At 36.4% G+C, this 11,356-nt stretch overlaps 2 protein-coding genes across 3 annotated transcripts; both read left to right on the top strand.

Moving 5' to 3' along the window:
• Positions 1–35: 35 nt before the first annotated feature.
• On the top strand, positions 36–5,950 carry LOC120343480 (uncharacterized). 2 transcript variants are annotated; one of them, XM_039412672.2, is made up of 7 exons: positions 36–1,105; positions 1,403–1,474; positions 1,689–2,150; positions 2,939–3,039; positions 3,415–3,944; positions 4,157–5,313; positions 5,804–5,950. In XM_039412672.2, exons 1-7 carry the CDS (start codon positions 992–994, stop codon positions 5,909–5,911), a joined length of 2,544 nt encoding a protein of 847 aa, XP_039268606.2. In that variant the 5' UTR covers positions 36–991; the 3' UTR covers positions 5,912–5,950. The 2 variants fall into 2 exon arrangements, with proteins under 2 accessions (XP_039268606.2, XP_039268605.2); XM_039412671.2 differs by having other exon boundaries at positions 1,659–2,150.
• A 454-nt stretch (positions 5,951–6,404) lies between these two features.
• On the top strand, positions 6,405–11,356 carry LOC120343493 (uncharacterized). The gene is made up of 10 exons (XM_039412689.2): positions 6,405–6,589; positions 6,891–6,976; positions 7,523–7,669; positions 7,743–7,919; positions 8,119–8,254; positions 8,626–8,776; positions 9,053–9,150; positions 10,136–10,248; positions 10,850–10,986; positions 11,066–11,356. Exons 1-10 carry the CDS (start codon positions 6,458–6,460, stop codon positions 11,170–11,172), a joined length of 1,284 nt encoding a protein of 427 aa, XP_039268623.2. The 5' UTR covers positions 6,405–6,457; the 3' UTR covers positions 11,173–11,356.

The raw sequence follows: 11,356 nt of genomic DNA, 5'->3' as shown, positions 1-11,356 counted from the left end.
GGGATTATCTCGAACCATTCTATCAAGTGGGATTACGGAGCTTGGTCAAACATGGCGTGGGACTTTCAGGGCAATACCCATTTAATTCATGTTGTTTGCGAGAATGGTGTATAAGGAGTGAGTACTGGTTTATTGTCGGATGGAAAACAGGAATTGCTAGTCAAGTCGGTTAGTTACAGTTTGATATATTTGATTGAAAGTTTTTTGTTTGGCTGGACGCGATACGGTAATACACATTACGTGGTATAGATTGTTGTGCTCGGCGACTGTATTTTGTTTAGGAAAGACCTGTTTGCTGGACTATAAATTCTTTAATAATCTAGGTTGGAACTTTTTATTCTTCCTTGTGGATTCAGTTTACCACGTACATGTCTATATTCACCAATGCGCGGTTTACAAATTGGACCTAGAAAGCCGAATTATTTAATTTTTTATTGCTGTCCTTTCCCGAAAGACACGAGGTAGGGAACTGTCACTGGTCATTCATGTAAAATAATTGATCGTGTGTTTGCACTCCGCTGGTTTTGTTAAGTTAACTAAATTCCCTTGTTGTTTCTGCGGAAAGGTCAGGCGAAATCAAGTTTGCTTTCCAATAATTTCTTTTGTTAGGCGCGTATAAAACATTGTAGTCTTTTGATCGGTAAGCTTAGATTCGACCGACAGCATTGTTATCAACCGTGGGCTCAATCGTAGAACATTTTAGGCCGCAAGACTTTGAAGTCAACGAACGAAATAAAGATTTGACTGCTTTACTATTTTCATCTTCCGTTGTAGACATATTATTTTGCAGGTTACGAGAGGAAATGTTTCGTGCAAGATGAGAGTTATAGTGCCCTTTATGTTAGTGTTTTAAGTTAATGGTCGCATGGGTTTATTTCCTCTGGGTTGATTCAACTATTTGATTAGTTAATTGTTTGCACCGCACCATTGTGCAGTTTCAAAAACAATGATATATCCTTTGTAAAGAAATAAGAGGCAACAATAATATATCATGTCCACCCTCAACCTGCCTGCTATCATCGCACGTCTTCACAACGCCGCGGATAATTATGCAAAAAAAGGGAAGTCGACAAAGCACGACCTCCTACTATCCAATGGTTATAGAGTGAGTAATTCTGATTCCCCTTTTTTTTTATTTAACTTTTGTACGCACACCTGCTTATATATATTTCTAATTATTACCAAAATATTCTGCTTGTCTATAATTTTCAAAGTTTGTTCGCTCTGGTGTCATATATATTTAAAGTTTATTATAACTTATTATATATATATTTTATGTTTTCCTTCGGTCCCACTATTAAAATTCTTTTGGCATCCGAGCACGAAGAATGTTATTCTATTTGCAACCGTGTACAAATTGAGCAAATTTACTTGATATAAAACATATTGTCTTGATTTCTAGAATTTCAAAATTCCCGAAATTGTGCGGCATGTTGGGATTGGAGATCGAGGATGGATGAGTTTACAAGGCAATGTGAGCGAACTTGTATTAACGAGATATTGCCTACACGTTTCTACGTGAATTAAAAAACTATCGGCCCTATAACTTCAAAAAATATAGCTAAGTATTGCATAATTAGAATCGAAAAATACTCCATGTAATTACTTAGTTTCAACGCTTACCAAACAATTTTTCAATGTAATTTAATTAATTACAGGTAGCTTTTCAATCATCATTCTTTTATCAGAATTCTCTTTGGAACCAAACTTTGTATCTTGATCAAGTCCTTCGGAGACACCCTAATAATGAATCGGACGCGGGCAAAGCAATCCTTTCTAAATATGCGCGCAGAAAACGTCCTCGCTTCCTGCCCAAGCTGGACGACAAACCCGTTGAAAACTCTCACACTGCAGCGCCATACATCAGAGGACAAAAAACCGAAACACACCGCCTTGGTCCCAAACATGATGCAAACGAACGGTACTATCAATTTGACGAAGAAGACGAGGACGCCGAGTGGACAAGAAATGCTCTCGATGGAAATACTTCCCATGAAATTGTACAGGCGTACCGACATGAAACAGTCAAGCAAACGCCGAATCTCAAAGGTGAACAAGGTGATGCAACTACGCTCGTCAAACATCCGCCTTTACCACCAATCAAGAAACAAGCTGATGTTGTCAGCGAATATAGAGAAGAGGTGGAAGAGGTAAGGTAGACACGAATTACGTAGACGTGATGTGAATTTGGCTACAATATGTATTTTGACGCACATCAGAGTAAAAAAAACATGCGCGGTGATGCCACAGCGACATTTCAGTACAGGAAAAAAGTTTGACAAAATTTGGAATTCACAGCACGAAAAAAACTATTTGTATACTATCAGCTACTAACATAATCCAACTCGAAAGGTTTTCCAAATCAATGACATGTTCAATATTTGATGAATTTGTAAAAATGAGGGGCTAACAAATTTTAACCACATATTCACAATTCACATATTCATACATGGTTAACGACGAGCCGCCAATACCTTTGCCATAGTTTTTCTGAAATTCGAATTCAAAAAATCGTTTATAAATGTAGCCAAGCATCAATAATAATCTAGTATATTTTATAGCAGTAATATCACTAAAAATAGACTACCAATATGGGTGAGAGTAACTATTTTCCTGATTAATGAGAGAGAGAAAAGTTAAACAGTCTTATTGCGTAAAAGTTATTTTGTTAGAATTTGACCCATAATAGGTTTCATATATCACGAATTCAATGAACATGTGGTTGGTACAAACAATGACAAAAACACTTAAATTTGTTGAGATCTGATATCGCGATTCAACGGCGTTTAATGGCCCTTGACAAGACCGTTGGTTGTAAGGGAGCAAGTGGTTCAACCATCGACGAAAGTGCGGCCAAACACAACAAACAAAACCACATCCTCATTTTTGTTTTCAATTAATCCTGTTTTGATATACAAAACGTAATATAATATTTTAGATGCAGATAGACGTCAGAGGTGAAGACAATAAGAAACAGATACCTAAATTTGTTTTACACACATTTGATTTTGGAGACATGAGAAGCAAAAAAAGTGAAAGGTACCATTTGGGATATTGTATTATATTTCAGAAAGAAATTACTAATTAAGTTTTTTTCTTTGTTCCTGATGATTGATATCAACATCAGCTCCTAAATTAAAAAATATACTGCATGAAAAATATTTGTGAATGTAGTTCTAATTATCAACAAATATTTTTATGCACCAAGCATAAATGCCTCTTTGCATTCCGCATTTTGAGAAAATCAGTGAACTTATGAGTTCCTAATATTGAATTACTTATGAATTCTGCAATAAGCACTGTAATATTGAGTCTATTGCAAGTGATTAGATTGTCATTCATTGAAATCATGGTATTATTATTTCAAAACTGTAAAAGATTTGACGTGCAGTAACGTACTATAATTCTTCACAGAATGTTCACAAAAACAAATATGTTCGTCCCAAACTTGGAGCAGAAAGCGGCTCCTGTTACGAAAGTCGATCGCATAGCAAATACACATAATCAATCTACGTTTTCTCGCATCTTAAATCCAGATCCGAATCCAAAAACTCAAGCTGGTAAAAAATTGTTGACAAGTTTATTGGGTAGAATGGAAAAAGACAAACGAACTACAAACAAACAAGAACCCACTGTTCTGCAAAAATCAAACTCCATCCTGTATTCCGAAGAATATATGCGATTAGTCGACAACAAAGGTGTTAAAAACGTTGCAAAAGCTGCGTTTAACCAGCAAGAAAAATCGTCAACTATTGACCGGAAAATAGGAGAGTTTTCCTTCGACAAATTACCCGCTGATTTAGTTGGTCAGCATTTCCAGCAAACATATGAGCATTTATGGAAATATCTTGTTCATAATGGAAGAAGAAATTTACCGAAATCGTACTTTTCTTCAAAGAAAGAGCTGCAGAAAAATAATCCCGGCGTGATCTACATTCCCACAGGTTGTATTGTGATATCCATGCACCCACATTTTATGTCGTTCACATCGTTTGAAAAATATTAATAAAGATATTATGTCTAAATCCAATTTTGGTTCGTAGGCGCCATTAAGGATATTTACCGTACACAGCTTTAAACTATTTAATATAATAACTATTCGTAAATTGTGACGAAGAATCAAACCACACAATCCTATTCTGTTCCTATTATTCAGGTCGACCAGAAGAAGCTTTGTATGTCGAAGGTGTTGAACGCAAATACTTGTCGCAAAATCAACAAAGTGACAAACCTATCAAGTTAAAATACAATCATCGTAATGATGCCGACGAAAATCACACGGTATCCAGGAGTAAAGATACGTCACCATGGGACATTGACGAACAACTTAAAACTCCGGAAGAGCCATCAAAGTTGACAGGCAAAGTTATCTTAACGGAAATGAAAAATTCAATTCAAAGAGTACCGAACGCAGAATTTGATAAACAACATGAGGGGTACAATGACAATGGAATAAAAAGCATCTCTATAACCCTCCCACCCCCTGAGATTAACGCACCCCCTTGCACACCAGCGTCTTCACATGACAATCATCACCCTAATCAAGAACACCTCGGCGCTAAAATCAATTTGCCTGAATTCGGCGCCAAAGCTTTAAAACAGCCAAGAGAAGATTTAGTATATCCTACCCCAAAGAAAAATGTTCGATTCAAGGCAGTTGGTAAGACTTCAGAAGAAAACCAGAAAATCGGCCACAGAAGAGGATTGGGACCCGTTCCGGAAAAAAACAATAGGCCTACTCAACAAAGCAAACAGGGAAGCAAAAAAACTCGAACATACACACATGGACAATACCATATAAAAGTAGATGAAAAAATTGTATATAAAAGAAAGCCCAAATTACCAAAAGATTTGTCCAATATGTTCACGAAACCATATACATTCTCATATTTAACGGGGGTAAAAGCACCTGGCACCTCATCAAGTACACTTTTTGCTGGAAAGATCGCAAATCTTTCCGTACGCAACAAGCCTCAAGTTGCACCTTTACATAATAGCACTCTAATATCTGAAATTCACCACCCAGTCTATGACGTGAACGACAATGATGCATTACCTAATACAACTCAAAAAGATGCAAGTACTCAAATCGACGAAGATGACGATAATGTCTCGTTGTCAATACCGTATAGTCTGTTCTCTGAAAACGAAACGCTAGTTACCAAAGAGCTTATATCGTCAGAAAATTCGCCCAAAATAAAGTTACGATCTCCACTGCCGGACGCGGAAGAAAAAAGTACTTCAAGATCTATCGACCACAGAAAAACAAGCTCTAAAAAGTCTTTGTATTCGAAATCTTCGAAGCATGTGAGGGTGAGTTAACGTTTCTTTAAACCAACTTGAATATAAATGTTCTGTTGTTAACAATCTATTATTGTAATCTGTTCCTTTTAGTTGATTACCTTAATTGTCACAGGTATGGTAGCTACTTTATAAATACGTTTGATCAAACTATTTTTTTTTTTCTTCCCATGCTTAAATTTTCACCACCAAGTGTTCCATATAAAAATCTCACATTTTCCAACTGTGAAGTTATGTTACCGCGAGGACTTTATCGCTTATCCAAGTTAAGGATCTATATTTCAGGCAACCTTACTTCATATCCAAATATTTTTATGTGCTGCTTTTTTGCCTTAATCTCATAAACCAAAAAATTGTTCTGAGAAAAAAAAACATATTGGAATCATGCACACTGCCCAGATCAATTTTAAATCTAGGAGAAATGAAGGAGATCGTTACATATTGAATTTGATATTCAAACGTTAAAACAAAAATTTTTATTTATTCAATTTTTCTTTTCCAGTCACTTTCTGAGGGGGCGAAAGATGTAGATATTAAAAAACATGCAACGACAGTGCAAACTTACGACGCTTCGAAATATTTTCGTGGGACGAACGACGGAGTCAAATGATTGTGATAAAATATGTTTGGTAATTTAAATAAACTTATGAACAACGCCACATTTGTGTTGATATCCGTATATATATTGAGTTTCATTCATGACAAGAAGGGACTTCAATAGGTCGTGCTATTCCGCTTACTCGTATTTTGTTACCTGTATAAAATGATATTCTCTTTTTTGTAAGAATCAAAATGGATCGACGTCATGCAAAAATGCGGAGTATTATTATTATTTGATAAGGTAATTCGACTACAACTCCTAGTGCGATCATAGACGCTTAGCACAAAATTTATTTCCACCCACCGTTGTTACCACCATTCCATGCGTCACTCTAGTCTAGAAAAAAACATAACAATGGCGCCATACTGCGCCAGTTTATTTGTTGAATGCTAAACCATCGTGAATCGTGACACACAAGCTTTCGGCCGTTGAGCCTAGGTTAGTATGGCGTCACAATAAAACCATGGTCGCCCGTTCAGCTACATCTCTCTCACTGTATTCTCTACGGATGGTTCTGCGTAGACTTTTCGCCACACGCCATTTTCCTCTTGACATATGCACGGAAGCTTTGGGTTGAGGATGTCGTGTCATGACTTGTTAGATCCTCCAGTCACGGAATTCTCGGATGAACTTTATTCATTATTCGCACCTCACTCTAAAAACCAGCAGACAACGACATCCAAGAAGGTAAGTCACTTTATAGTGGAGTAGGGTATTCCAAATCATTGTCAGGATGAGTTAAAGTAAAGTGCGCTAAGACGTCTTCGACATTTATAGGCTACATGTGTGTTATCGATATCTAAACTGCTTGCATGTGCTTACTTGATACGTTACGCGCACAGTTTGCGGAAGATCGGGAATTATTTTTGCAAATCTTATATTTCGTAGTGATAAGGTATTTACTACTCTGATATAGACTTTCGTAACCTAAAATCGAGGATTTTTGCATAATGAGGTACCTATATATTGTATATTCTATTTTTGATAGGGTGATTCTATATTTGGATGGAAAATTTGCGAAAATCTACATGAGGAAGAGTTACCTTTCAACTGCGAGTCAAATCGTCCGTATGCGTGAGTTTTCCATTCCACAGTATCATAGGCTTTCATAGCATGGCTGTAGTCTGTTATCAGAATTATTTTTAAATAAAATGTATACACAGATTATGGCACATTGTTTTTTTTTTAATTTGGGCCGGAGACATTCAAAGTCATTTATTCAAGTAGAAGCCTTTACATAAAACACCACACTTGTTTGGCTGTACATGTCTTGTGTATTTGTCCTAAAAACAGTCCAATAGCCAGCCCTTCGGGGAAGGCCATTCAATAGGCGATTTGGACCATATTTCGATACCTATTTCAGCTGCTCTGACGTATATACGTATTAACATAAAAGACGGTGTTGTACTTTGGAGAATTAGAGATTAGACCAGGGGCGTGCAACTGTTTATTGCAATCGGCCAAAACGTAAAATTATGGTGACGCCGAGGGCCTGACCATTGGTATTTCGCAACTCGAAGTTGATGGTATGAGAATGTTCTGGTGTGAATGGTATGTGTGTAGTCTATGTTCTATCAGTCATTGATCTTGGTTTACTAGAATGAATGTGATGTGTTTTAGGGCTTTACATCTCATCCATATGACACTTGAGGACACAGAAGAAGCAGCAGATGGCGAAGTCCCTGATCGGCCGACATCAGTCAATAGCGAAGTAAAAAGACGAAACAAAGTTGTCAGTTCACTGAACATCGCCATACGGCGTAGCAAGTAAAATGATAGCAAATTTGTTAACCTTTATCCTATGAATTATATAACATGTGATCGGTGCCATTATATCTAGAAGCTCCCGGTGTGTTCCATCAGGCCCTCCTGCAGCAGTGTTGAGAAGTTGGGGATCTAATCAGCAACATGGCATTCGTTACGATAGCAGATTTCCAATGTTATTTCACGGAATTCGAGAAATCAAATATGAATTCAGGCCGTTTTGTCATCACCAACAACACGCCGATGCATACAGGTGAGCATCGAAAGTTTTCATGTTTCGAGCCTTTGTCACATACCTCAATCTCACGGGATCAAAAAAGATGTGGTTGATTCCAGAAGATGTGTATTGCATGTTTTTCATCTAACTTTCAGTTTGATTACTTAAATATTTTATATTTTCAAATGAAACTATAAAGTACTGTCACTGTATTCAATAGCTTATCATTTTGCAGAAACTCTTATACATATATACTAATTCGGAATTTTCGCGAACTGAGAGCAACCGGATTGATTGGGAACCGACTCCAAGCTGCACTAAGATTCAATATTTCATCCTGCCAGGGTGAGCAGCACAAAGACCAAAACCACGTAAGTTTAAATGCGTAATGAATAATCACAACAACTATATTATTATATTCAGCATCAGAATCTCGCCTACCATGGTTTGGCCATGTCCATGTACGTTACTGGTAATTTAAACTTAGATCATATTTTCATGGTTTGTTCGTTTGGTACTCCAAAAAGGTACACTGTTGCCGTATACAATTTCCAATACTTCTTTCACACACATGTCTTCAAATGACAATTCACCAATAACGCACTTTCCGATAAGTGTTTTAGGTGAATGGCCATCCACGCAATTTTTTCTGTAACTTTTTTTCGCAAAATGGCTATTACGCTTCTGCACAGCACTTGCTGTCATTAATATCGGTATATATTTTCTTCTGTTGTTTACGCAGATCCATGGATGTCGAAATATTCATCGTAAGAAGCATGGTAGTGCAACGTATCACCAATCTCCTATCGTTTACTACACCGACCAATGCCAAAGTGGACCAGTCAGCGTGCGAAGTGCAATAACTAAAAATGGCGAATTTATACCGAGCGCAGGTACAACTTAAGAAACATTGTTTAACTTCTATTATTCTTTAGTTTAAATTATGCATAAGCAATGCCTGTGCACAGTTTCTTCGTCTACTTTTGTACATGTTTAAAATAAGTGTAACAAAAACTTTTTGAAAAAGCTACATTTATTCACATTAACGTTATTAACAAAATATAGTTGAACTAGTGGAGACGGAAGTTCCTCTTTGATTCTTCTAGCAAAATCACTGATGTTCATTTTAAAAAATAATAAATAACATTTTTTTAATCCTAATATTACAGGTGCATGCTTTCTTCCTAAGTCAACGATGGAAATTAATGCAGTAACATTGCGACCGTCACAACAACGCCCATTTGGGGAACAAGATCTTCAGAACAAAGTTGGTTGATAACACTATATTCCTAATTTCGAATAATAAGAAACCGGGTTTTGTACTTTTCACGGATAGTGTGTAAATTCGGTCGACTTCTTTCTGTCAGAGCCAATGTTGCTATTGCTAGAGTTGATTAGTATGACGGGGCTGGAGATATTCATAGTACAATAGTGCCTGAATCGGGCTTGTAAGCAACAATATCTCGAAAAGGCAACGACAAAACTGAGTTTCTGGCGATTGCATTTGCGCGAAAATTGACAATGAGATAATGGGGATAAATAACATCAAACAGGTTCTGTTGGGGTCTGCTAATTCAGTGATGTTCAACCCCTTTTTAAGCCTCGGGACAACTTCTTATATTACGTATTTTTGCTGAACAGCAAATGAAAATTCAGAATTTTCCGGAATAACCGTTTTTGAGTGTCTGTTTTTGTTTTCAGATATCTATCCACCATAACAAAGTAATTGATATAATTGTATTCGTTGTGATATCATTAGCAAATTGCCTAGTATACTGACAAATGCTAATGATAAATTAAATTAATAAATAAATTAAATAAAAATTAAAATAAATGAAATTCCTCCTATGATGTCATAAAAACTCAAAGAATATTCGCACTGTTACTTTTAATTATCACGCAACAGGCTCGACCTAAAACCAAATAAGTTGATATAAAATTTGTAATATTTTATATCATAAAATATATCAATTATAGAAAGAAATTGAAGCAGTAATTTGACGCGGAACTCCTGAAAGTCTTTCACGGAAAACCCGTTTTCGTGTTCCGCGGAAACCGGTTGAAGATCAATGCCCAGATGATCGATTTTTGCATGAGGAGAAATTCTATTTGTTATTCTGGCTTACGGCTGTAGTGCCCAAGTGATGTCTACAAATATAGACTTCTCTTTTAACCATCTTGAAAAAAAAAACGATCTACATTGACTTTAATTAACATGACAAACCTAAATTGAGTTCACATTATAACTTTAGAGCAACTACGGGATACTCAAAACTTCGAAGCAGCTGAAAAACTCATCTGGAGACTTATTTTGCGTGAAAAGGAAATGTAACAGTGGTCCTGTGGGAATTGTGGCTGGGACGAGGTGAAGACATTTTGGAAATTATCTACTACGTATCTTATTGAATATGATGATAAGGCTTTTTTTGGCACATGGATGCCTGAACATAATATCATAATCTAAAGCCGAGCATCTGGAAAGATAACCTGGTAAAGAATTCCCACAAACGACTTGGTCTGGCAATCGGGCATGATGCCATGGTACATCATATAATTAGACTTGCCTGGTTAAATATAAAAATTCTTATTCCATAATGAAATCAATCTCGTTTATTTAAAAATTAAAACTTATCGAAATTTATAGTAGACCATTAATAGTCAGGAATCCAGAAATCCGAGGACGCACTATTCCATAAAATTAGCCTGACATTCATCGCGAACAGTTTTCTGAATAGAATTTCCATTTTATTTTATTTACGAAAGCATCTGAGACGCACGTCTACATTTACCGCTTAAAAAATGCAAATTTTTCATGAGAGAATATGCACCACGAATTTACTAAAAGTCAGTCGGTGAACGCAGAGTATGTTACCTGACACATTTTCAATGTATGTTTGGTTATACAAGTATTGAAATAAGATTAAATGTACTTGCTTAACTGCCGGTATATTCAACACTTGTTGCAGCGCTTTTAGAAGAAATAATCAAGGTATATCAACTGGACGAAGGATGTCTCCCTTGAGTAAAGTTCCTGTGGCTATTCGAAGGTCCTCCCCATCTATTAGAGGAAAGCGAGATCCTACTGATTCGAGTGTCGAAGGAGGTGAGAGCATCAAGTTTCGCAAAATTGCTAATTCACGGACTTAATTTGAAGCAATCTATCTGGTTTTTTTGTCCTATAGTGAATAAATTCCTGTCAATAGCCGTGGCGACACACACAGTGGCTTCTCCATATCACACAAGTGTATCCCAGTCACATGAAGATATCTCACTGAACACAGACATATGAGAGACGGAAACCGTGAACAAGGATCGCAAAAAGATAGAAACAATCGTTTATTTCAACTTCGATTATTTTAGCGTTTTAATTCATCGATTGTTTGAGAACGAAGTGTTGTGTTTGTTTTTGCATCATATATGCAGAAGAATATATATATATATATTATATGAAATACTAAAAAAATACACTTTCA

Source organism: Styela clava, chromosome 3, assembly GCF_964204865.1.
Source record: "Styela clava chromosome 3, kaStyClav1.hap1.2, whole genome shotgun sequence".
NCBI lineage: Eukaryota > Metazoa > Chordata > Ascidiacea > Stolidobranchia > Styelidae > Styela > Styela clava.
Note: the sequence above shows the minus strand (reverse complement) of the source record. Positions and strands in the feature narration are given on the sequence as shown.

Bases quoted from the DNA above. Each gene is read 5' to 3' on its own strand.
- LOC120343480 (XM_039412671.2), top strand. From the start codon at position 992: ATGTCCACCCTCAACCTGCCTGCTATCATCGCACGTCTTCACAACGCC. The intron at 3,040-3,414 runs GTACCATTTGGG...AATTCTTCACAG, and splicing joins AGAAGCAAAAAAAGTGAAAG to AATGTTCACAAAAACAAATA. The intron at 5,314-5,803 runs GTGAGTTAACGT...TTTCTTTTCCAG, and splicing joins AATCTTCGAAGCATGTGAGG to TCACTTTCTGAGGGGGCGAA.
- LOC120343493 (XM_039412689.2), top strand. From the start codon at position 6,458: ATGCACGGAAGCTTTGGGTTGAGGATGTCGTGTCATGACTTGTTAGAT. The intron at 9,151-10,135 runs GTTGGTTGATAA...TTATAACTTTAG, and splicing joins AACAAGATCTTCAGAACAAA to AGCAACTACGGGATACTCAA. The intron at 10,987-11,065 runs GTGAGAGCATCA...TTTGTCCTATAG, and splicing joins TGATTCGAGTGTCGAAGGAG to TGAATAAATTCCTGTCAATA.